This window comes from Equus asinus, chromosome 15, assembly GCF_041296235.1.
Source record: "Equus asinus isolate D_3611 breed Donkey chromosome 15, EquAss-T2T_v2, whole genome shotgun sequence".
NCBI lineage: Eukaryota > Metazoa > Chordata > Mammalia > Perissodactyla > Equidae > Equus > Equus asinus.
The window spans coordinates 40,510,835-40,537,422 of record NC_091804.1 but is presented as its reverse complement, the minus strand read 5'-3'; the positions used below and the strand labels follow the sequence as shown (position 1 = coordinate 40,537,422).

The 26,588-nt window shown below is 50.7% G+C and overlaps 1 protein-coding gene across 6 annotated transcripts in view; it reads left to right on the top strand.

The window, feature by feature from the left end:
• Window positions 1-26,588, top strand: part of NFATC2 (nuclear factor of activated T cells 2) — a 154,490-nt gene that overhangs the window by 14,975 nt on the left and 112,927 nt on the right. For 2 of the 6 annotated variants that reach the window (XM_070486136.1, XM_070486135.1), the window contains exons 2-3: window positions 19,206-20,217; window positions 24,634-24,805. In XM_070486136.1, coding sequence (XP_070342237.1) covers window positions 19,206-20,217; window positions 24,634-24,805 — 1,184 coding nt within the window. Of the gene's footprint in view, window positions 1-984; window positions 1,393-19,205; window positions 20,218-24,633; window positions 24,806-26,588 lie in introns of those variants that run through there. The other 4 variants (XM_014832415.3, XM_014832425.3, XM_070486137.1 and 1 more) reach the window with 4 other exon arrangements.

The window sequence follows — 26,588 nt, the reverse complement described above, 5'->3', positions numbered from 1 at the left end:
CGTAACATTCACCTTGGCTGCTGGCTTAAGAGTACACCTTGCTGGGCCTCTACTCCAGATCTGTGGAATCAGAAGCGTCAGCGAGGGGCCTGGGAATCTGCGTTTTTAACAAGCATCCAGGTGTGCTTGTTGCCTGCCAGCCGCTCCACCTGACCTGCTCGCCTTGCTCTGCCTCCGGCACACTGAGCTCCCTCTGGCTTTTGCTGTCTTCTGGTTCCCACTGCCCGAACAGTCTTCCCTCACACCAATCAGATTCCCCCAAATGTCAGCTTCCCAGAGAGGCCCTACCTGACCGTGGAGGGGACTGGAGCTTCCCCAGCCCCCAGCCCTTACCCCCTGCCTGCGGAGAGTTCTCTCCTGACACCCTCCAGAGATGATCTTTGTTCCCTTATCTCCTTCATGCTTCCCCCGGCCCAGGGCCTGAGCTCCCAGGGCAGAAGTGTCTGGTTCATGCTGGGTACCCAGCACCTGGCAGGTGACAGGATGGGTGGCCAAGGAGTTTAGATGTCAGGGTGGGACTTGTGCTTTCAGAGTATCTGTGATTCCTTCCCAGGTCCTGGGAAACTGAGTCCAGGGATAGGCAGGTGACTGAACTGTAGGTGACAAAAATGCCACAGCTGTGGGCACAGAGAGGCACCTGCAGACACAGGTCTGCCATAGAAGGGAGTGGGTGCGCCCCCTCTCCCCTTAGAGACAAAGCAGGAAAGGCTGGCATCAGCAGCCACGCAGGGCAAAACTCCCAGTGGCAGCAGCTGTCCTGTCTAGATCCTGGGTCCCGCGGGGCGACAGCGCTCACGGCGGGGAGGGTGGCAGGCAGCGCCTGGCGGTGGCCCCGGCCGGTTGCTAAGCGCGGTGGCCGGCCAGTGCGGCCAGGGCCGGCGGGCGGCCTCTTTCCTCCCGGGCGCCGGCCAGCCCCGGCCGCCCGCCCTCCCCCGGGTCCCCGGGTGGCGGCCCCGCCCCCGCCGGCCTGGCCGCCCTGTCCCCGCCTCCCCTCCCCGCGCTGCAACAGGTGCCTCCCGGAGCAGGAAGCTCGCGCCGCCGCAGCCGCCGCCGCTCAGCTCTCCGGGCGCGTCCAGGACCCGCTGCGCCAGGCGCGCCATCCCCGGACCCGGCGTGCGTCCCCACGAGGACGGTGACCCCGCCGCTCGACCCACCTCTCCGCCCCGCTCCCTGCCGCCGTGGCCGCCCCCGGCGAGGGGCCCGGAGAAAGCCGAGCCCGCCCTCGCCCCCGGCCCCGCAGCCCTCCCGCCGCTCTGCGCGCCATGGACGCCCCGGAGCCGCAGCCCGAGCCCGACGGCGGGGACGCCCCAGGCCACGAGCCCGGGGGCAGCCCCCAAGACGAGTTCGACTTCTCCATGCTCTTCGATTATGTCTATTTGAATCCCATTGAAGGTCGGTGGAGGGTCCCCCCGGGCCTGGCCCCCGAGCCTGGGCTGGGGCTTGGGCCTGGGGAGTGGCCGCGGGGCGCCTCTTTGCTGCAGAGGTCGCGCTTCCTGGGGGGCCTGGCGGGGGATGCCTCTCCCCAGGTGAGAGGGAGGCATAAGGCGTCAGGGACTGCTGCCACCCTTAGGGGGCGGTAGCTCACTCTTGCCCCATGGGGCGTCAGTTTCCAGTTACGTGTGACTTCTCCCTGAGGGTCGCCGGGAGCAAAGCCGAAGGTGCGGGGGCTCAGCTGGCCTCTTGCCTGCTGCTGGGTCGTCAGAGGGCAACGGAAGTGATTGATGTGACTTTGGAGGGAGGAGATGAGGAGGCCAAAGAAGGGAGTTCAGTGGGGACAGAGCTGGTGCAAAAAGAGGTTGCTCTGAACCTCATTATCGTGGCAGGAAGCCGGTCCTCCTCCCCTGGGCACCACTGCGTGTGGCTGCGTTTGTTGGGGACTTGGTGTTGAAACTAAGGAAGAGGTTGTCTGCCTCTCACGCTGGAGCGTGGTTTGATTTCACCGTTAGGAGGCCGGCCCATTTCCTCCCTGGGTTCTGCTGCTGCGTGTGCAAAAGCACACCAAATGGATCCGTCTGAGCTTTCTTAGGTGATCTGGTACCCGGCAGTCCTAATGGATGTGAGGGGTTGGGGAGCAGCAACTGGGGGTGGACTCAGGAAGAGGCAGGCTGTTCCCGCGTAAATGACCTATCAGCCTGTGCCTTCAAGCGCCCTCTGCCCCTGGGGGCTGGGGACCTGGGACTTCCCCAGACTGGGCCGTCCCTTCACGTGTGTAACGTCACAAGGAGGAGGAGGAGGAGGTCATACACTCAACCTCACTGTATTTTTCTGGTTAGCAGGTTGTCTTGGAAAAAAAACAAAAAACCCAACCAGGCTTCCTGATTTTGATAGCCCAGCCTAGCCAATGCTTGCTGAGGCCCCAGGGACAGGCCTGGTGGTAACTTCCAGATGCACTGGGGCTTGGCTGCGTCGCAGGGCAGGAAGGGGCTGTGCTCGCTGGTCTGCGTAGGAGGCCTTTTCACAGATGCTCAGATCCCCCGGGGGCTCGCCCATTGCCAGAGATGCTGTGTTAGGCAGGTGAATGAGACGTTCTAACTTTCCTTCGGTCTACGTCTTCTCTGGCCACCCTCGGTGAGGGCCTTGTCTTGACTTTGGGGACCCGGTCCACTTGCATACAAAGGGAAGATGGTAATTAGTCATTATTCTGTACTTTGGCTGGAGATGGAAATAATTAGCCAGCCAAAGAGACCAGGCTTCTCGAGTTGCAATCTGGAGGCCATCCTTTGCTTTGAAAAGATACAATTAAGAATCTGCAAACGGTCCATCTAGCATCAGTGGTCTTTCTGTTCGTTCAGATTAAAGTCATGTTTTGCGGAGAACGAATGCACCCCTCCCAAAGTCACAGTCAGCTCACTTTTTTTTTTTCCGCAGGGGGGAGATTTCCGGGGAAATAGTTTCCAAGCCAAATCTGATGGGAGGTGCTTTTTATAGTTTTTCTTGGCATGTGGTGCTTGGTGGCTACCAGATGAGTGTCTAAAGGACCACAGTGAAAGCCCGGGAATCTGTTTTTTTCTTCTTTTTTTTTTAATAAACTTTATTTTTTGCAACAGTTTTAGATTTACAGAAAAGTTGTAGAGACAATACAGATTTCCCATATACCCGCGCCCAGTTCCCCATATTATAACATCTTACAGTAGTGTGGTACGTTCGTTATAATGAATGAACCCGTATTGATACATTATTGTGAACTGAAGTCCATGCTTTCTTACGATTCAGGCTGTCTTCGTTTTTTATGACCCTGGTAGTTTTGAGGAGCGCTGGTAGGTACATTGTCGGATGTCCCTCAATTAGGGTCTTTCGATGTTTTTCTCGTGGATAGATGGGGCTGTGGGTTTTTGGTGAGGAAGAGCACAGAGGTCAAGTGGCCGTTTCCGTCTCATCGTGTCAAGGGTACATCCCGTGAACAGGACTTTTCACTGTGGATGTTGACGTGAGCACCTGGCGGAGGTGGTGCTGGTCAGGGTTCTCACCGCGAGGTCACCTCTTTCTAAACTGTGCTCTTTGGAAAGATGTGACCATGTGCAGCCACCCTGAGGAGCTGTGCTCTGGAATCTGCCAAATAACGACTCTTTGCTGGGAAGTCGGCAGCACAGAAATGTCACGGCTCAGGAAGAGAGGGGACATCATGAGCCCTGAGCGGATAAAGCGAGCTGTTCCAGATGTGGGCCTGGCTCTGGCTTACCCAGATGCTACTAGTGGTCCCTTCTCTCTGCGTCCGCATGGTGGAACTCCCCAGCGGTCGACACCAGCCCTGATCTTGCTGTTGGGCTTTGTCCCAGGTGACAGGCTGTTGATGGTGCTTGTGAGGCATTCTCCTTCGCTCTGGGCATGAGCTTGGTAAAAAGCGAGGAAGGAAAAGGACTGCCGACGGGACAGCCTTTGTCAGAACTTGGGGACAGTAGTTAGGGGCTTTGAGGGAAGTCAGATGCTTGTTTTGTGGAGCTTCAGCATGTAGCAGACATTGGTTAGCTTGTGTGCTACCCCTCTAACCCTAGCAGTGGGCACTCGTTCTACAGAGGAGGCCGCTTAGGCACAGAGAGGTGAAGGATTTTTCCCAAGAAAGCAGAGCTGGTAAATGGCAGAGCTGAAATGTGAAGCTGACAGCCCTGCTTCAGAGCCTGCATTCTAACTGCTGTGTGAGGGTCCCTCGTCCCCTCACGTCATGAGAGACACATGTGATGTTTGTTAGGTGCCTGGCACCATGGTGAGGTCAGAATTTAAAACGTGTACCGACAGAGTGACCTTGGGCAGGTTATGTAACCTCTCTGGAGCTCTGTTTGTTCCTCTGTCAAATGGCTCAAATAATAGAACTTAACCTCAGGGGCCGGCCCGGTGGCTCAGCGGTTAAGTGCACACATTCCACTTTGGCGGCCCTGGGTTCGCTGGTTCAGATCCTGGGTGCAGACGTGGCACCGCTTGGCAAGCCATGCTGTGGTAGGCGTCCCACATATAAAGTAGAGGAAGATGGGCACAGATGTTAGCTCAAGGCCAGTCTTCCTCAGCAAAAAGAGGAGGATTGGCAGCAGTTAGCTCAGGGCTAACCTTCCTCAAAAAAAAAAAAAAAAAAGAACTTAACCCGAGAGGACTGCTTGCCTTGAATGGGATAATCCGTTTAAATCAATTAACACAGGGTGTGATTCATTACCGGCGTTCTATTAACCTCTTGATTTTGTTAATAGAGGTGCTCCATGAGTGTGAGCCATTATTCATTTACTCATCCAGCTAACTATCAAGTGCCTGTTGTGTTAGATCCTGGATATAATAGGAAATAAGACTCAGCCCCTGCCCTCGCTAACTTGGGGCCTCTAACTGTGCCTCTGCTTTCTCTTGTCTGATGGCATTGACTGGTACCTCCAGTAGCATGTGACACAGTCGTGGGCATGGTGGGCATCCTTGCCTCGTTCCTGACCCCAGCAGGAGCACCTCTGGTATTACCTTTAGGATTGGCGTGCACATATCTAATTATGTTAAGGCGGTATCCATCCATTCCTGTTTTCTTGAGAGTTTTGATTAGAAATGGGAGTTGAATTACATCATAGACTTTTTAGCATCTCTGGGAAAATAGGATTTTATTCCTCTTAGATCTGTTAATATGTTGACTCATGTTAACGGGTTCCCTAATATTGAAGCATACACGGTATAGACCCCACTTGGTCACTGTGTATTGTTTTCTTATGGTGGCATCTGTTTGACAATTTTATTTAGGATTTCTTTTAGCAGTGTCATGAGTGCTATTTGTCTCTCGCATCCCTTTCGTGTGCTGTTAGGGTTAGGTTTCTTTCCTTTTCTATGTTCCGGAACAGTTTACGTGTTGTTGGGACTATCTGGTTTCTAAAGTTGTGATAAAGTTCCCCTGTGAAGCCATCTGGACCTGGTGCCTTTTTATGGGTTTGTTCTTGATGGCTTTCTCTATTGTGTCCATGGGAATCCGTCTGTGTACACTTTCTATTTCTCCTGGAGTCAGTTTTTGTAAACTATATCTTTCTAAGAAATTATCCATTTTATCTGTCTAGATATTCAAATTTATTTGCTTATAGCATGCAAAGTAGACTCTAATTTTCTTCTAGTGAGAGAGAAGCTAAGTCCACAGTAACAGAAGGAGTGAGGGCAGGCTGTGGGCATCCTGACCAGGGCTACCAACCCCACCTCGGAGGGGAGAGGGGTGCTGGCTGCCAGCAGGCGGTTCAGAAGTTTAATGCCTTTGTGCAGGCTTGTGACTTCAATGAATTTTTACTTCTCCCAAAGTGTAATACATTGGAAGAGGTGGGTGGGAACTGGGAATCCCTGGTCACCTCTGGAGGTGCCCGATCTCCTCTGGGCTGTGTTGGGGACTGACGTGTTGGGATGTGCACTTCTGGTCTCTGCAGGAGGGTTGGCACATTCCTCCTTCAGCTCCTCGGAAGCTCACGCATGTGGCGCCAACTCTGAACTTTGAGAAAGGGAAGCAGGCTCCTAGTCATTGCTTGTAGAGTCTGTTCTGGTGATCCTTAAACTTTTGGGGTCACAGCCCTTTGAAAAGCTGATGAAAGCCACAGATCCCATACGGACACACACTACAGGAGCACATGTGCACGCATGAGCACACTGCATGTGTGTATCCACCCACTCACTCCTCATCCCGTCATGCGCCCCCCCAGGGCCCCCACGTGCCTTTTATACCGTTTTTCAGGTGGAGTCTCAGACCCTGCTGTGGCCATTCCCTAATGCCACCTGCACTTCCGCTCAGGAACACCTGCTCTAACCCATTCATAGGGTCCATTAAAGCCTCATTCTTTCAGCAAACGCTCCCTGAATGCTGGTTTTGTGCCAGGCCCTGTGGGGGTATAGAGATGAATTCGATGTGGTCCTGCCCCTGCCTGGCCCCCAGGCCAATATGGGACACAGCCTGGTTAACAAATAGGGGACAAACGAGGTGCTGGGGTATAGTATCATGGGGTTTTTTTTTTTTTTTGGTGCTTACTAAAAATAGAGTTCTACCCTAAGCAAGCAGGTTCACTGAACACATGTGACATTCAGAGACGCTGCCGTCTGTGTCAAGTTAAGGACAGGGCTTAATAAGCCGGCTTTGCACAAATAGTGTCTCCAGGTGCAGCTGGAAGGGTGAAATGAGGGCTGGAACTGAGCGGTGGCCTTGTCGGGGAGGCCAAGAAAATAAGGAGAAAGATGCCTTAATTATTCCTCGCTATTGAACACGTCATCCCAGCGTAAAGGCCCCCTGGTCTTTGGTGGCCTTAGGCTTTGATCGAGGGGAAGGCTCTTAAAACCCGAAAGTGGTGTTGTTTGGCTTGGCTCCCAAGGATCTGCAGTCCTCTGAGGTGATGGGGTTGAATGAATTTTGATTCAGCGTCTGTAGCCGGTAGTTTTCAGTCGTGGATGCACGTAAGAATCTTCCAGCCGCACCCCGGCCCCACGAAGTCAGGCTCTTCAGGGGTCAGTTAACTCTGCCGAGAGCCTTGCAGGGCGGGCCTTGAGCCCAGGCAGCTGGGGTCCCGAGGCCCCGCCTCCAGTGCCACAACTTACAGCCAGAATATCACCAGCCAGAGCAGCAGGACCCCAGATGGAGCTGCTGAGCCCAGCGTTGATGGGTCCCGGGTGTGGTAGCGTGGGGGGCATTCACCCCTTATATTTGATATTTATGTGATTATCAATTGTGTGTTTACTACCATCCAAATGGGATGATACTCGTAATAAACATGCAGCAAGAATAAAAAATAGAAAAGGACAGGACATAAATGGGAGTTCTGCTCTTTTTATATTTCCTCCTACATCGCAGTGGATTGTCGTGCGTGCCTCCTGGGGCACACGTTCCCCCAGCTCTGGAGGCCATTGGCTCGGCAGTGAGAGAGCGCCAGGTCTGAAATCAGAGAGTCATGGCTTGAAATTCTGACCAGTGGCCTCCTACCTGTGTGACCAGAGCCAAACAAAGGTACCGGGCACCAGCAGGCACACAATAAATAATAGCCAAATAAATGGATGAAAAGTTGCATAATTCTTTACACGTGGGTTGCCTAAGGGCGCGTGATTTTATTCTCTGGGCTTGTGTTTTCTCGTCGGTGCGTGGAGATGGGGATGCCAGTGCTCACCTGCTCAGGCTGATGTGAGGTTTCCAGGAGGCACTGTGTCTAGAGTGCAAGCAGCCGCTGTGTGTGAATGTTGGGTGGCAGTGGTGGTGGCTGTGGCGGTGGGCTCTCAGAAATCTGGCTCTCCTGACTTCTGGAGAGCATTAGCTCCTTAGAGGAGAGGGTCTTTGCTTTGGCCTTTGATGAATCCTGAGCCTTAAGAGAAGATGGGCCAGGACTGAAGAGTCTGGTCCTTGGAAAGGAGCCACCAGCTGCTGGGCTGCAGTCGGCGCTGTGGCAAGTTATCTAACTTACACACGTTCCGTTCTGACTTTAAAAACCCATCTGGCCGCTGCCTCAGCCCCAGAGCGTGGCTGGCTGCAGAAGCTTTCTTGGTTGTGCAATCTCCAGGGCTGGGAGGCTCCCCTGTGGCTGCCTCTCTCGGGAACGTGGGGCCTCCCCAAGTGTCCTGTCCCAGCCCCATGGGACCCCCTGAACCAGGGCCAGGAAGGAGTAGCCCTGGAAAGTGCAGTGTGATGGATGCCCTGTGGCTTCCCCCACAAAGGGACTTCCTCCTCCCTCCCTCCCCAGCACCGGAAATAGCTGCGGCCTCCACAGAGCTCTGGCCAAACTTGGCGTCCCTGGGCTGGTGTGAGGTTCGGTTTTTGCTGATTGCTCCCAAACTGAGCTCAGAGGGGAAGGCAAGGCGCTGGGGCTCCTCCTGGGACGGGGCTGCGGCTGTCTGCTTCCTCACCCGGAGCAGAGCCCAACAATCTTCCCCCAAAGCAAGAGGAACTGCCTTTGTCTTTCTCCTGAACTTTTATCGTGAACTTTTTCCAAAATATGGAAATGTAGACATAATGGTATAATTAACTTCCATGTTCCCATCACCCAGCTTCACCAGTTATCAACATAAGGCCAGTCTTATGTCATCCTTCCCCCAGCATCGTCTCGACATCCCCACCCCTGATTACTTTGATTCGAATTCCAGATGGCATAATATTTTATTAATAAATAGATTATATATAGCTCCCAAAGATAAGGACTCTTATGTTCTTGAGAAAAATCAAATACCATGATCAAACCTAAACAAACCCCCAATCATTACTTAATTTCAAATCTCCAGTGTCCAGATTCTCTGCTTGTCTCCCAAGTGTCCTTTTACAGTTATTTGTTTGAACCAAGATCCAGAGAAGATCCTCCCATTGTATTTGGTTGACACGGCCATTACCTCTCTTTATTCTGTGAAAGCCCTGGTCAGTCTGTGTGCTTGCCACTTATTTGTCGAAGAAACAAGGTCATTTTTCCTGTGCGAGCCTTCACATTCTGGATTTTGCCAGCTGCATCCTTGTGGTGTCTTTTAACATGTTCCTCTGTCCACCGTATTTCCTGTAAACTTGCATTTATATCTAAAGCCCCGTGCCTCGGACTTTTAATGCTTTTTTTCCCTGCAAAAGAAATACATCAAAGACAGATTGTAAGCTACAAGCAGAGACTGCTTTTCCTGAATTGTCGTGTGGGACCCTCCCTTCCTCCTAATCTGAGGTTTGGGGAAAGAGCATTTTCTCAGCTGGGCTTGTTTTGATTAATAACATGCATTTCTAAAAGCTAGCCCTCCCCATGGGAATTTTAATTGAGCCATGCCCAGGTGAGCTTTCCGAAGGGAAGAAAGTGGCTGCAGAGCTCAGGGTTTATAAAGGTTCTTATCAAAACAGACCTGCTTGAGCATGCCTGAGAAAGGAGGAATGTGAAACGAAGAGAAAAAAACCTTTTAGTCTGAAGCGCCTGCAAAGGTTATTGTAAAGACTACAGAAAGGGACTGCTTACCTCTGTGATCCTAGGAAGGTGGGCTGCAGGTCTGAAATCCACAGCAGGTGACATCACCTCTGTTGCCATGGAGAAAGGAGGAATGTCATTAATGACCAGGGTTGGCAGGGGACGTTGATTAAGTGTGCCCGCCCCCAGAAACGTGGCACCGAAATGAAACTCCTGGGGAAAAGTGTAAATAAAGAACCCGTCAGTCAGTAAGGTATTCATTCTAAATCTCTGCCCCCAGCCGAGGGTTACACGGGCCCCACTGTCTTCAAGGCGAAGTTTCCACTTGGATTTCAACTTGGCTGAAAGGAAGGTGGGCATCAGCTTTAAAGGCTGCCCCGGCTTGTGGGCCTCGAGAAGGGCACAGCCCTTCGAGGTGCTGGCGTGAGGGTGAGGGGTCTGCTAATTCGGTTAGAGGACGTGAAAAGGGAAGCTGACTGTGCCCCCACCCGTGTCCCCTTGTGGGGGCCTTTGACAGACAGATGGGTTTAGCCATGGGGAGCCCTGTTTCTGAGGGTGGGTTATCTGAAGTCTATTTCTGGTTAATTCTTCCGACCAGATCTTTCCTTCTCCTTTTGGTGAGGAAGCTGCCCAAATCCTGTTCCGCGGCAGGCACGGTAGGGCAAGCATGGAGGAGCTCTCTTCCGGTAGAAATGGACCTCTGGGAATGACAAGTTTAATCTCAAATGACCATCTTTTTTAAAATGGAGGCAGTACAGCAAGGCGATTGTAATCATACAATGGAATACTACACAGGGATGAAAAAGAAACTGGCTGCGTACGACATGGATGAAGCTCAGGCTTAATGTTGAGCGAAAGACGTGACACGTGCATTCTGTATGCTTTTATTTATATGGTGTTCAAAAGCAGGCGAGCCCAGTCTGTGGTGAGAGAAGCCAGGCCAGTGGGTCCCCTGAGTGAGACTTACTGGCTGGATGGGGCCCAAGGGGACCCTCTGGCGGGGTGGAAATGTTCTCTATCTGGAGTGGTGGACACATGGATGCAAACATATGTAAAAAGGCATGGGATATACGTTTAATGTTTGTGCATCTTACTGCATTTCAGTGATGCCTCAATTTGAGTCCCAGCCCTGCCCCTGACTGTTTTTCTGACATTGGGTGCATCCCTGCACCCCCGAGCCTCAGTTTCCCCGTCTGTAACACAGAGGTGTTGATGGCACCTGTCTCGCAGGTTGTTGTAAGCTGCAGAGAGGCAGACAGTAGGTGGGAAGGCTTGTACACGAACATGAGCTGCTCGAATGAATAAAAGTAGGGAGGTCTCTGGATTTCTCAGTGGCTAGGGGCCCGCTTGGAATGGCTTGAAGCCAGCAAGAGGTGGTTCCTTCCATCCCAATTTGAGGATGGAGAGGAGGCCTCACGTCTGCCAGATGCCTGGGCCCTGCCGCCCCATTTCAAAAAGCTGAACTCGATGCATGCCCGTTGTAGATTCCATCCATTTTCTACCCCTCTCCAAAAGGAGGACGTGTCAGCGTGTGGGTGCATGTGTTTTTGCAAACAGCCATGCCAGCAGCCAGTCTGTGAGGCTTATTGCTTCCAAATTGTCCCCAGTCCTGTGTCCCGGGCACCTGGCCCCGTGGCAGGCTGCCTGGGAAGCAGGAGCGAGCCCTCCTTTCGGCCCGTCTGGTGAAGGCAGACAGCTGTCTTCGTGAGGGCGAGGTCAGCACAGAGCATAGCGTTCAAGGTGGCTTTTTCCAGTGGTTCCACATGGACGAGACGGGGTGGGAAACTGCCTCCCGTCCCCTTCTGGCATTTCTGGACCTGACTTATCTGGATGGAATTTCTCGCCTTTCAGGCCTTGTGTCTGCGTGTGTCATCTCTGGGTGACGGGTGCGACAACCTGATTCTCTGTCGTTATTAATACACACAATTGATTGATCGGGAGTCTGGTTACTGTTCTGCGTGCGTGCGTGGGGGTGCAGTAGGGACACGGGGGCACTTTGGAAAGTTTTCTGAGTGTTTATTGCTTGAAGGCAACTGTAGCTTTTCAGAGGAGCTCTTTCCTAGACGGTGCAGGCCGCCAGATGAAAAATCCATCCGCCTTCTTGCTCCTCTTGGCGATTTCTTGCAGCCCCCAACGCGCGGGAAGTTACGAGAGAGGTCGGGCCGGGGGAGGCAGGCTTTGCTCCCTCCATCTTCTCCCCTCTCCTTCGGCTGCACATGTGCAGTGCCAGGCTGTGGCATCCTTAGCGTTGCCATGGCAACAGACTGTGATGTCTCAAACCTGGGGCCTGGGACTCGCAGCACCTCGGGGTGTGAGCTCATCCAGCGATGGGTCTGTCACCTCCGACGGGGACGGCCCGCAGCTCTGGGGCCCTGCTGCCAGCCTGAGGGGCATCTGGCCTCGGGGCCACGCCCCAGCTCCTCTCCCCCAAGTTTTTTAAGCCTGAGAGCCCTGGTTCGTGTTGTCCCCGCCTTCTCCCCCAAAAGGACAGACGCCTCCTGTGGGTTCCCTAACTGGGTTTCTATTTTGGTCATTCTATTCTGCTTCCTGAAAATTCCACCCGCCCGTAGTTCTAGGCGGAGAAGATGTTCTCTTGCTGTTCCTTTTTTCAAAAGCGATCTGTTGGCTGGCGGATTGGCACTGAACGGCTGCCTCAGACTTGGCTGTGTGTCCCTGAGGGTGAGCAACAGGCCCACAAGAGGCTCCAGGCGGAGAGGCGCTGGCAGAGACCACCGTGTGGCCTGACTGTGATTTTTAAAATAATCATTGACTCAATCCTGGGGCAAATGGAGGGACTGTGAATATTCCAGAAGAAAGGAATCAGTGTCTTTACTTGTCAGGGGCAACCTGCCTCCTGGTGGGGACCCCAGAGAAGTTCCTATTCTGGGGACACTTCATTTCCCTGTGTTGCGGGTTAAGGTGCCACCATCCAGGATATAGCCCCTTTCATGAGAAGCAGGGTAGAGTAATGGTTACCGGGGTACAGGAGCTAGACTTCCTGAGGCCGAATCCCGGCCCTGCCACTTAGAAGCTGTGTGACCTTGGGCAAATGAGTCAGCCTCTCTGAGCCTCATTTTCCCCAATTGTAAAATGAGGAAACTGTGTCACTTGCTTCATGGGGTTCTTGTGAGACAAACATGAATATATGTTAGATGCACACACAGTGGCTCTCGGTATAAAGTAAACGGTATAGACATGTTAGCTATTGTCATTTTTGTTATGGCAAGTAGCTCGATGAGTCACTAACACTTTAGTAAGATTTAGTTGATCAGCTAAATCCCCAGGTAACCCAGGGGAGAGAGTCCAAAGCATGGAATGGAGGGGGCATTGGAGGCGTTCTTTACCTCCTGCCCATATTTTCTGAAGGCTGGCAGAAGAAGAGAAATCCCCAAGCGCTGACCAGTCTATTTTATTTTTATAAAAGTTTCTTCCCTGTTTCCTTGTTTAATGCTGTCGAAGGCCCTGGGGACTAGAGTGCGTCACGCTTTCAGGTTGCTGTGAGATAAAGCGGTGAGAGCAGAGAAGGGAACAGCTCTCACTTAAAGGGTCGTTCTTTCCGTAACGACAGAACACCGACAGGCCCGTTTGTTGAGCGATTATTCCATGTGTTTTGGGCTTCATGGGCATTGCGGGGACTGTCAGGCTGGTGCTGTCACCCACCTCCTCACGGTGTTATATGTGAGCCCTCGGAGGTCCCCTAGGGCACACGGCAGTGGAGCTGGGGTCCCCTAACACTGAGTGTTGACCGGGACCAGGATCCCAGGGCAGACGCCTTGCTGACATGGGGCTGGAGCGGCCTCCGCGGGACTCTTGTCCCGTAGTTTCTGAGGTGGCCAGAGATGTCCCCAAACACTCACGGGCCGGGATGTCGGGTGAGCCCTGGGGACTTTGAAAGGGAGGCTCGTGATCATTAGGACTCTCAGGTGTCTCTGGCAGAAACGCTCCCCACGGGGCTGGCGGAGTGACGTCCCCTTCCAAATCGTTTGAGGGCTGGGCGTGACTCGCACCCCGATGCTTCCAGCACTCTCGGGGCCTCGGCGCTGCAGGCCGGGTGCGGGGCGTGGAGCCCGACCCCCACAGCAGGGCATCTCGGCCGGGCGCGATGCTGCGGCGACGCCTGGAGGCACTTTTGGTTGTCATGGCCGGGAGAGGGGCTGAGGTGCTCCTGGCATCCAGTGGGTAGAGGCCAGGGATGCTGCTAAACACCCAGCAGCCCCCACAACGAAGGACCATCTCGTCCCAGTGTTAGTAGTCCTGAAGTTGAGAGTCCCTGGCCTCGGGTTGGTGGTGCTCTCAGGTCCGGTGGGTTCAAGCCGCGGGACCTCGGGCAAGTTAATTCACCTCTTTGTGTCTCCGTTTCTCATCTGTTAAAGTGAAATAAACAGTGCCCACCTTGTCGGTTGTCGTGAAGATTAAATAATTTACTACATGTCACATGCTTGCAACAGCCTTGGCTTGCAAGTTCTCAGTAATCGTTAGCTACTTTTGCTGTTTTTATCACTATGATTATTAGTGACTTATTATCCCTCGCTGCCTTCAGAAAGCTCACAGTCTAGTGGGGAGACGGACACGTGAATCTGTAAGTGACAGACTTTATGACATGGCTCTGTAAGTTCTGAGAACACAGAAGAAGAGCTGCCTGATCCAGCCTAGGGAATCAAGGAGGGCCTTCAGGAGGAGGTGGCCCAAGTGAAATCCTGATGGACAAATAGTGGCTTGCTAGAAGCGAGGATGGGGATACAGCAGGGAGTTCTGGGCAAGGGGAAGAGCATGTGCAGGGGCACAGAGGCCCTAGAGTATCAACCTCCGAATCCCCCATCGCTGCTTCCCCCTTCTTCCTCTCCTTGACCACGGACGCCTTGAGTGTGGGCCACACACCTCCCACGGCAGCTGAGATGGTTTTATGTGGCCCTCCGATGAGTACATTGTGGATAGTGAGCGCCATCTCCTTCTCAGGGCGACTTCTCTTTGAACTAGTCCGAAGGGGTGAGTCTCCGTGAGGTGCTAACGTGTCTGTAACGCCTTTCCGTCTGCCACTTACCACCCCCCGCCCACCGCGGCCTCCAGCCTTTAAAAAGGTAGACTTTCTGGGGTTGTGGAAATGTTCGACACCTTGATGGTGGTGGTCGTTACAAGGATGTATAGCATTTGGCAAAACTCATCAAACTCGACACTGACAATCTGTGTATATAAGTTATACCTTAAGAAAAGAAATACCTTAATAAAAAAAGGGCATTGAGAGAGATGCAAGAGGAGGCCTCGGGCTCAGAGCCGTGGGCCTGCCAGAGTGTCTGACTTGAATTCAGTAACTTTTATTTTTATTGTATTTTTACCCTACCTTCTATTTGTGGAGGTGACACCGATTTTCCATTTGCAGCCGCGGTATAAAGTTTCCTTTTAAAATAAAAAACTATTAAAGTAATATGTGAGTGAAATATTAAGTAAGTAATATTTACTGGTGGTACATGGATATAGCAAAGATCATGCAAGTGGTAAGAGAAGCAAGATTTCTGGAAACGCTTCTGAGAAGATTTGGCGGTTCTGAGATGGAACCAGCCTTGCCCGGTGCTGTGTGGGCCTGGCGATGACGGCAGAGGGGCTGTCTGTGCGGGTGGCCGTTGTGTAAGGAGAACCAGCAAAGAACCTCGCGACGTAAGGAAACGTTCTCCTGACGAGCCGTTTGTCTGTGAGATTTGCTGTCAAACCACCAGAGGACTGAGAATTGGATAATTAGAAATCACCTTCATATTCTCTGCTTGCTATTAAACTTTCTGAATCTTGGGGAGGAAAAGAAGAAGAGAAACTCGGCTGCGAGGATTAATTAAAACCAGTGTAAATGCTTTAAATGCTTTTGCTGAGCATACTGGACTTTTTGCTTTTAAATGCTGCCAGGGAGTGTGAGCGATGTGTGTTTTCACGATTTCACATGGTTTCTGTGACTCTTCACATCAGCCCTGAGGGGGTGTTTCTGATAAGATGTAACGCAGTTTTTCTGATAAGGCCGGAATTTTTGCTAAGAGACTTCTTGTGTCTTGTTTTGCTGGTTGGCCGGGCTGTGGGTTATCAGAACGTTGTCGGACATGGATTTGACATTGAGTTCTTCCTAGATTAAAAATCTATGCTCTCTTACCTGCCTTAGGAAGGAGTGTGTGTGTGTGTGTGTGTTTGCACACACAAATATAAGTTTGTGTTGAACTGCAACTTTGCAAGAACTCGGATCCCACAGACTCTGGCTGGAAAAATCAAAGGCGTTCACAGCCAGAAGCGACTGAGCAGAGCGATCTGGTTTAACCCCGTCCCTTGTAAACGAGACCTAGAGTGGGTGGGGACTTTTCTAAGGTCACACCTAGGTGGTGGCAGAGTGGGACTAGATCTCAATTTCCTGCTTCCGAAACCAGGGTGTCATTATTATATATGATGTTATGTCACCCCCCCGCAACACCTTTAAAATAAAATTTAAAAATGTTTCTTTTGAGAATTAGGTTTCTTTTCTGAATGTAATACAGGAAGCAGGGTCTGCTTTCTGCTATGCCCCTGCCCCCTAATTACTTAGCTCCCCTCCCTGGAACGAGTCACCGTTACCTGTAACTTCCAGAGAAAGCCTCTGCGCCGTCAGCTGTGTGTGTGTGCATTCTCTCACCCTCCGTTTTCATACTGTGCATACTGTATGCATCTTGCTTTTTTCCTTAAACACTATGTCTTGTGGCTGTTCCACACCAACGCTGAAAGAACTTTTTCAACTCTGTTTATAGCTGCATTGTATCTCACGGTATGAACGAACCAGAATTTAACCCAGCCCCAATTGATGGACATTCGATTGCTTTCAGTCTTTTGAGATTACGAACACAGCAGTACTAACTAATCTTATGCACACCTCATTTTGCACATATGAGAGTAAATCTGCAGGATAAATTTCTAAGAGCGACATTGCTTGGGTCCGAGGGTATGTGTGTCTGGAATTCTATAGGTGTTACCCAATGACCCTCTCTTGAGGTCACATCTTTGTACCTTTTGGTTTGGATGTTAGCATCTTTGAGTAGTAATTTAAATATTTCACATAGACTGTTCTGAACTCGCTTTATTTATCCATTCAGTCAGCCAACAGTTATTTCTCTCTGAGGGCCTGCTTTGTGGCAGGTCCTGTCCAGGTGCTAGGAACACAGTGGGGAGTGACAGTGTCCTCATGGAAATTTGCGATTGGTAGGGGTGGGCCTGGCGGCTGGGGGAGAGGCAGACAATGAACAGATAACTTCAAAGTACTTGATTGGAATAGTGAGAAGTGCACGGAGTAGAGCAGAGGAGTGTGAGTGGGGTCTGACCTAGTCAAGGAGGTCAGGAACCTTTCCTGAGCACAGGACACTTTTGCTGGATAGATTAAGTGGCTTTAGTTATGTAGAGAAGGGGCCCAGGTCTGGGTAGGGGGAGGAGCTGTTGAGGAAGAGGAAACAGTAAGTGCAAACGTCCTGAGGCAGAAAGGAGCTAGGTGCTTTCTAAGAACAGAAAGACAGCCAGTTTGGCTGGAGTCCAGAGAGAGAGATGCGAGAGTGGAGAGGCGAAGCTGGAGGGGCAGGCAGGGCCCAGCCAGGCTGGCTTAGTTGTGGTTATCTTTATCCTAAGAGCTGTGGGAAGCTGTTTCTGGGCTGTCACCTGGTCTGGGGCACCACCTGGACCCTATGAGAACGGCTCAGTTAAACCGGACAGCACTTACTCCAGGATGGTGCAGAAAGGGCCCCAAGGGGCTGGGGATTACCGCACAGCCACCTGGGCTCCCCAGGCCAGGGGCCGGTCACACGACTTTAGGAAGAGTTTCCATTTCTGGCTGGCAGGCCCTTGGACATGATTGTTTCCCATTTACTTGTTTGCTTAGTCACTCAACAAATGTTTATGGACGGACTTCAAGTACCTGTGCTGGGTGCTTGGCAAATAATGCTGAGCCACAGTAGACGTGGTTCCAACCCTGGTGGGGTGGAGCCTGGTGCGGGGGTCGCAAACTCCTATAAAGGGCCAGAGAGGAAATATTCTAGGCCTTGTGGGCCCTACTGTCTCTGATGGAACTACCGACTCTGCTGTTCTAATGCAAAAGCAATCCACCGCCCAGATGTAATCAAACAGGAGTGGCTGTGTTCCAATAAAGCTTTATTTACAAACGCAATCCGTGGGCCGCATCTGGCCGTGGGCTGTAGTTTGCCTGCCCCTGATCCAGTGGGATATGAGATCCCCTAAGTAGATGATATCTGATGCGATGTGAGCTGGTAACAGGTGTCGATGGAGAGAAGATGGCAGGGACAAGGGCGGAGAGTGACACTGGGGTGAGGATGGGGACCATCTTTTTGATGGGCCAGGCTGAGGAGGTGTCTGCTCGTCAGCACCTCGAGGGACTCAGGGAAGCAGCCGTGAGCATCTCCGGGGTAGGGTTTCCAGGCAGAGAGAACAACACACTCAAGAACTCGGAGGGAGGAGCGGCTCGAAGAACAGCAGAGATGTCAGGGTGCTGCTGCCAAGTCAGGCTGGGGAGAAGCGGGCGCAGGTGGGAGTGGCGAGGTGGGCCAGGGCCGGGGGCAAGGGTTAAGGACTTGAGAGCACATCTGGGAAGCCTTTAAAGTGAGTTCCACAGACGGACATTTCAAAAGGCTGCTGCGAGGAGAGCAGACCGTGGGGGTGAGAGTAGAAAGGGGGAGACCAGGTAGGAGGCGACTGCACCAGTCCAGGTGGGAGAGGACGGCAGCTGGGACCAGGCTGGTCGTCGCGGGGAGGGAGCCACGTGTGAATGTGGTTTAGTTGTGACGGTAAAGCCGTCAGGACTGGCTGATGGATTGGGCGTCAGAGGTGACAGAGAGGAGTCAGGATGGACCCAAGTAACGACAGAGCGGGTGGAGGGGCCTCTTGAGCTGGGGGGCTTGAAGGAGTGGGGGAGGGGGTCGGGAAAGACTAGCCGGGTCCTTTCAAGGCGGCCGCAGAAGCCCGAGTTAGAGGGCCACCATTAATGAGAAAATCAGGTCCTTCTGCGTCCACTGCTTTCATGGTTTGGCAGACTCTGTGTAGCCATGGCACTGCCTTTTGGGGGCCAAGTAGCTCGTCTGCGGGATTCCTAATCCTGCTCATTCTGAGTCTTTGGGTGAGGCTCTTCCCCTCCTTGGACCTCAGTTTCCTCATCTGTAAAATGGCACAAGATGAGACATGACTCAGAATTCCTGGTTCTAAATGAAGCCACTTCTTACGCTTGGGGGTGAACATCTGGGTTTCGAACCTAGAGCTCCGCGGACGCCGGGGCAGCCGTCTCCCTCCGCATCGGGGCTGTATCACACGCGTACAATGATGGGAGGGGCCTAGGTCAGTGTTTTTCAAACTCTGGGTCACGACCCACTGGTGGAACAGGAAATCTGTTTAATGAGTTGTGACCAGCTTTTAAACAAAACAACCCCAGAGGGGAGGGAATGTAAGAGTGGGGCATAGGCGGCAGGGGTGGGTATTGTTCTGTGAGGCTTTTGTTTCAGAGGCAAGTGAAAATGATGGTGTGAACTAGGTGGTGAGATGAATGCCTTTCTTCGAAGGGTTCCATTGAAACAAGAGTTTGGAAGCCGTTCGCCCAGCTCGGTGCCCGGGCCTGCGCCAGTGCCACGCGGCTGGCCGAGCTGCGCTCAGGGCACCTGCACTAGGATCCGCTCGCTTTGATCTCTCTCTCCAAGGAATCTGGGCTGACGCGGCCCCTTTCCTTCTAGTGAGGGAACGAGGTTTCAGTTTGGGGTTTGGCGAGGTGGGGATTTAAAAAAAAAATAAACGACAAGAGACAAGACCCAAGCTGGGATTGCTCTGCATGGAGACTTCTGTTTTAGAGGCTTAAAAAGACCCCCCCCTCCCCCCTTCTCTTTCCAGAAGAACCGAATGCACATAAAGTCGCCAGCCCACCCTCCGGACTCGCATACCCCGATGATGTCCTGGACTATGGCCTCAAGCCATACAGCCCCCTCGCCAGTCTCTCTGGCGAGCCCCCCGGCCGATTCGGAGAGCCGGATAGGGGAGGGCCCCAGAACTTTCTGAGCCCGGCCAAGCCAGCGGGGGCCTCGGGCCTGAGCCCTCGGATCGAGATCACTCCGTCCCATGAACTGATGCAGGCAGGGGGGCCCCTCCGCGGGAGAGACACTGGCCTGCTGGTGGAGCAGCCGCCCCTGCCGGGGGTGGCCGCCAGCCCGAGGGTCACCCTGCCGGTGCCTGGCTTCGAGGGCTACCGCGAGCCCCTCTGCTTGAGCCCCGCTAGCAGCGGCTCCTCTGCCAGCTTCATTTCCGACGCCTTCTCCCCCTGCACCTCGCCCTGCGTCTCGCCCAATAACGGCGGGCCCGACGACCTGTGTCCGCAGTTTCAAAACATCCCTGCTCATTATTCCCCCAGAACCTCGCCAATAATGTCACCTCGAACCAGCCTCGCTGAGGACAGCTGCCTGGGCCGCCACTCGCCCGTGCCCCGTCCAGCCTCCCGCTCCTCGTCGCCTGGTGCCAAGCGGAGGCATTCGTGCGCCGGGCCCTTGGTTGCCCCACTGCCCGGAGCCTCACCCCAGCGCTCCCGGAGCCCCTCGCCGCAGCCCCGGGACGACGGCGCCCCCGCTGGGTACCCCCCCACGGCTGGCTCTGCCGTCCTCATGGATGCCCTGAACAGCCTCGCCGCGGACTCGCCTTGTGGGATCCCCCCCAAGATGTGGAAGACCAGCCCCGACCCGTCGCCGGTGTCTGCCGCCCCCTCCAAGGCCGGCCTGGCCCGCCACATCTACCCGGCCGTGGAGTTCCTGGGGCCGTGCGAGCAGGAGGAGAGGAGGAACTCGGCGCCCGAGTCCATCTTGCTGGTGCCTCCGACTTGGCCCAAGCAGCTGGTGCCCGCTCTTCCCATCTGCAGGTGAGTCGGACTTTGAAAGTGGTTTATCCGGCGGTTTAGTTTAAGAGAAGCTTTGCTGCTGATGAGCATGGGGTTTAGAGTTGGCCAGACCGGAGTTAAATCCTGGCTCACCGTTTACTGGCTGTGGGAGCTTGAGAGGGAAGTGACTTCTCTGAGCCGCAGTTTCCCCATCTGTAAAATGGGTTTACGTGTGCCCGGCTTCCTGGGCGGCTGTGATGAGGATGCAGTCAGAGAGGGCAGGCGATGGCTCATCTGACACCTGCCTCATTCATCCATTCAACAAGTATTTACCAAACACCTACTATGTGCCAGGCCCTGTTATAGGTGCTGGGAGACAGTGGTGAACAAAATGGGCAAAAATATCTGCCTTCCTAGAGCTGATGCTCTAGTTAGCACAAAGCAAGCCTGAACACGTGGAATGTTCTCTCTTACTATAAGAGGAAGTGATGTGTGTTGGCCTCTGCCGTGTGCCTCAGTGCTGCAATCAGTGATACGGAGGCCCTAAAAAATAACTGTGTGAGCCGTGATCCTCAAGGAGATTAAAATCTTGGCAAGCTGAAGAGCAGCCTGTGATAGCTGTGTGTAGGCTCTGGGGTTTCTTAGGACTGGATTTAGGTCCTGGCTCTGCCACTCACTGGCTGTTTGATCGTGGGCCTCTCTGGTGCTGCCATCAGGCTGTGCCCTTAACAGACATCACTAATCAACTGGGGCCCGCTTTCTCACTGATGCCATGCCCAGGGCAGACATTGCTAATCAATCAGGACTCTCATTTTTACTGAGCACCTTTTTGATGCCGTGCCCAGGGCAGACATTGCTAATCAATCAGGACTCTCATTTTTACTGAGCACCTTTTTGATGCCATGCCCAGGGCAGACATTGCAAATCAATCAGGACTCTCTTTCTCACTGAGCAGCTTACTGGGCCTTGGTTCATTTCTGTGAGATGAGGATAGTGATAATATCTACCTCATGGTGTTTTTTTTCCAGGATTAGGTGAGATGATATAGATCAAATTCTTGGCATAGAACCTGCACAGAATAAGAGCGCAAAAAAAGGGGCAGCTGTTATTATTATAGGGGAATCTTTTTGTTATTATAGAGGAAGCACTTTAGAAGGCGCTTCTTCATTGACAAGCCTTGTGCTAGGAGACTGAGCTCCCAACAGCTGTTAGAGTAATGATAGTGGTGGTAATCGTCACCAGCGTTTAAGGACGCTTGTTGTGTGCCAGGGACCATTCTAAGTACTCTGCATGTATTATTTCATTTAATTCTCACATAAACCTGGTTTGGTATTATTTTTATCTTCATTTTGATGGTAAGAAAAATGAGGCACACGGAGGTTAGGAGCGGATGGTATTCCGTCGTTCTCTTAGATGAAGACTCTGAAGCCTCGTGCTAGTCCTATTATCCTATGGTGTTCAAAGCAGTGTTTGTTTTTAGCAAGTGGAAGCCTCTTTTTTTCAAATAAAATGTTGAATTGTATCCCAAAATAGGTAACAGCAAGGCTGACTGATTGATGTGGGGGTGAGGATGGCCAAGGACGCTGTCCACTGGGCCTCGCTTACCCCCACCTGGACCAAAAGGGACCGTAGAAAGCTTCCGGTCTTATTCATCCTCACAGCAGGTTCTGAGAGCACCCGCGCCGACGTAGGCCAGTCGGTGATCCTTAAAAAGGGAGTCTGGGTTTAACAGAGTTAAATCGATGCCTTTGTGCAGGGGCCGCTCCCAGCTGTGGACAGAATGTACAGTGATTTCAAAGGCCATTTGGTCACACATTTCCGAGTTCTGTGCCTAAACACAGAGCCACCTTGGGAAACGCTGATCAAGACCAGCCCCTGGTGCAGGTTGAGAGCCCTGGGCTCAGAGAGGTGAGGTGACGTGCCTGTGAGCACCCAGCTATGAATGACTGAGCTGGCTTCCAGAATCCAGGATTCTTGACTCCTCATTCTTTCTGCTACAGCTAAATCTCCAAAATGTGATTTATTTAATGATTGGGGTTGGGGAGGAATATTAATATAAAATATGATCGTGATGCATTTATCTGAGACTTCAGTGTTTATAAAATCCTTCTGTCTCCATTCTGTGGCTTGGTGGAAAAGGTTCTGAATGTGTTAGAGCACTTTCGTCCCTAGCAAGTGCCAGTTCCTGCCAGCCAATGAGATATTTGCAAGAATGTTCTATAAGATTGAGAGGCTGGGGTATTCAGAGAAGTCTCATGATAGTATTTATCTCAGGGTGTGGAGCGGTGGGCTGGAATTTAAATGCAGAACTTCCGACTGGCTCTGGTGGTCAAATTCTTAAGACTGGATTTTAGTGGTCAAAGACTTATTCTGGAACCAAACAAAATTGGAAGTTGATACTTAGGGATATTGCATTGAATCATGTACTCACTAAAATTTTTGATACTTCCAAAGATATTAATACAGAGGAGAAGTGAGTTTTTTATGAGTCTTATTTTGCAAACTTAGAAATTTTAACTTGCATATATCAGGGGAATAAGGGTATTTAACACATGTGGCACCTTGGCTGCAGGCACAAGCTTGAAGGCATGTGGGTACTAAGTAACTAAGTAACTGGTGACTAAGGTAGAAATAAAGGCATCATGGACACCCTGAGACTTCAGGAGGCAGTCTGATCGGAAAGAAGAGATGCAGATTAGCTTGCATAGTCAGGATATAGTTTTAAGGTGGATTGTATGTTCCAGTTTGACTCTGGCATCGGTGGAGGCTGTGGGGGCGCTGCCCCCCTCCACTCTCCCCTTGGTACTGCTGTGATAGAGAAGGGATGGAACTGGCTTCATTGCCAATGCTTAACTAAATCCAGTTGATAATGTCAGCTTCTGGCAGCTCTGGGCTTAGTGGGAAAGAATATCCTGATTGGATGAATGATTTCTGCTGTGTGTGAAAAATCAGGGCATAGTGACACAAATCCATGCATTTGCAACTTCAAAGCTACTTTGAATATAAAGGGATTCTTTGAAATAAAGCTACTCATTCATTCATTCATTTATTCGTCCATCTACCCACCCAATGAATATTCACTGAGAACCTGTTAAATGTCAGACATTGCTCTAGAGTCGTTCCATCAGTGAGATATTTTCTTGGAGCTATTTTAAATAAATTAGTGAGATAAGAGACAGTGTGGAGATGTGCGTGGAGCACTGAGTGGGGCTGTGAGTCGAGACGTAAGTTGGAGGCTTGGCTGTGTCTTGCTATGTGATCTTGGGAAAATGTCTTTATGTTCTCTGAGGCTCTGAAGGAATGGTCTAGATGGATGATCAAGACCTCAGTCAACTCATAAATAACTTAATTCTAACCATGTATCAAGTGCCTATTGTGTGTGCTGGGTAGGGTTGAGACTGTAAATAAAATGAAACTGAGTGGCATGCCCTCAAAGATCTTACAACTTCAGACATAAAGGCATGTGTGTCCAATACCGCTAAGGTCAGATTGTCTATTTAGTACCTGTTTATTTGAAGTATACAGTATATTACAGGAAAAAAATAATTAGACCTAATATTTATTGAGCACTTATTGTGCTAAGCTCTTTCTATGATCTCAGTATCCTCATTTCACAGTTGAGGAAACTAAGGCTGAGGGAGATGGAGGCATCTGCTCAAAGACACCCAGGTAGTCAGAGATGCAGCTGGGACTTGAAGTTGGGTGTGTAACTCCAGTCACGCTCTTGACCTTTACTCTTCATTTAATTTTCGGGAGTCTGAGTGGTCTGGCTCATCCATACCAAAACCAGACACATTTCTGTGATTAGATGTTCTCCACTTGACCCAAGAAGTTATGATTGTGACTGGAAATGGCCTCTCCCTCAAGTTGTCTTTTAATTGAGATCATCACACAGAGAAATAAGAGCTGAAACAACTCTCAGATGCCGTCTAGTCCACTTGCTATGTGTTTATAGGAGACTGAGGATCAGACAGATGAGCTTGCTTGACTAAAGTCACATGGCAAGTTAGTAACCCATGTGGGGCCCCTGATTTCCAGTTCAGTGTTCCTTCTCCCACACTCACTCCTCTGGAAAAGGAAGACGTCCTGGCATAGGGATGTTTTTTAGAGATGGGAGGTGAGGGTCTTCAAAATTCCCAGAGGAAAAGAAGTCACAGCAGTTAGAAACATGCTAGAACTAACATATAATGAAATTAGCTTCATAAGTTGAGATGTCAGTCTTACTGTCTTCATCAAAGTGGAAGAGAAAGCAAAGCAGAAGAAAGAGAAAGAAAAAGATCTTTACTTTGTGAAGAGGCCCTTCTATCATGTCTGAGAAATAGGTGCCTTCCAACAGCCAGCCATTTATTTGTAGGCCCACTGGACATGATTTTCAGAAAAGGGGCCATTTACATTTATTGTACAGGTTGACTGGTTCTGATTTATTGTACACATGACTGATTCTGTTTCCTCCTTCAGCATCCCAGTGACCGCATCCCTTCCTCCACTTGAGTGGCCACTCTCCCACCAGTCGGGCTCCTATGAGCTTCGGATTGAAGTGCAGCCCAAGCCACACCACCGGGCCCACTACGAGACGGAAGGCAGCCGAGGGGCCGTCAAAGCTCCAACTGGCGGCCACCCTGTGGTTCAGGTATGCACTTGAATTCTCTTCCTCTGGTGTGCCTCATCTGTGGCTGGGTGATTCACTTCTGCTTAAGCCACTGCCTATTGCTTATTAGGTTGACGTATGTGTCTCAGCCTCCCACTCCTGTGAGGGATGGGAAATTTGGGATTGAGTGAGTATCAGAAGCTAAGCCAGCTACTCAGAACCCAGCCTGCCTGAGCTGGATAAGAACAGAGATGATATTCACGCTCAGGCTACTTCTTCCCTTCTCTTTCTGGTTGAGAAACTGCTAGAGTTTTGTCGAGGTTTGTGCATGATAGGTTTCTGAAGCCATTGTGTTGTGTTTAAATTTCAGATGAGAGTCCATTGAGGAAAATAAAAAAAATATGGAAAAGCAGGAAAAACTTAAAAGTATATATAGTCAAATTACCTAAAAGAACTATTCTTAGCATTTTGGTATATTTCCTATTGCCTTTTTTCTATTCACAAACACGGCAGTATCTGTTGCTGTACATTTATATACTTGATGTTATAGTAGTTTATACTTAGATTTTTATTCTTTTTACTTTACATTATGCCAAGAGTATTTTCTCCTGTTTTTTTCTTAATCGTTGTCTTTTATGTCTGTAGCTTTTGATTTAACCTTTAATAAGTAGGGAAGTGTTCTTTTTTCTCCAAAATAATTAGAGTTGAAATATTCTTTGTTTTTTTAATGTGGTAACATTGGTTTATAACATTATATAAATTACAGGTGTACATCATATATTTCAATTCCTGTGTAGATTACATCATGTTCACCCCCTAAAGTCTAGTTACAATCCATCACCACACATGTGCCTAATCACCCCTTTGGCCTTCCGCCCTCCCCCCTTCCCCTCTGGTAACCACCAATCCAATCTCTGTCTCTACGTGTTTGTTTGTCCTTGTTTTTATCTTCTACTTATGAGTGAGATCATACAGTATTTGACTTTCTCCCTCTAACTTATTTCGCTTAGCATAATACCCTCAAGGTCCATTCATGTTGTCACAAATGGCTGGATTTCATGATTTCTTATGGATGAGTAGTACTCCATTGTGTATAAATACCACATCTTCTTTATCCATTCGTCCCCTGATGGGCATCTAGGTTACTTCCAAGTCTGAGTATTGTGAATGATGCTGCAATGAACATAGTGGGTGCATGAATCTTTACACATTCATGTTTTCATGTTCTTTGGATAAATACCCAGCAGTGGAATAGCTGGATCATAGGGTAAATCTATTCTTAATTTTCTGAGGAATCTCCATAGTGTTTTCCATAGGGGCTGCACCAGTTTGCACTCCCACCAGCAGTGTATGAGGGTTCCCTTCTCCCCACATCCTCTCCAACACGTGTTATTTCCTGTCGTTAATTATAGCCATTCTGACTGGAGTGAGGTGATATCTCATTGTAGTTTTGATCTGCATTTCCCTGATAGTTAATGATGTTGAGCATCTTTTCATGTGCCTGTAGGACATCTGTATATCTTCTTTGGAGAAATGTCTGTTCAGATCTTTTGCCCATTTTTTAATTGGTTGTTAGTTTTTTTGTTGTTGAAATGTGTGGGTTCTTTATATATTTTGGATATTAACCCCTTGCGAGGTATATGGTTTGCAAATATCTTCTCCCAATTGTTAGATTCCCTTTTCGTTTTATTGATGGTTTCCTTTGCTGTGCAGAAGCTTTTTAGTTTGATATAGTCCCATTTGTTTATTTTTTCTATTGTTTCCCTTGCCCAGTCAGACATGGTACTTGAAAATATGCTGCTCAGACTGATGTCAAAGAGCCTAC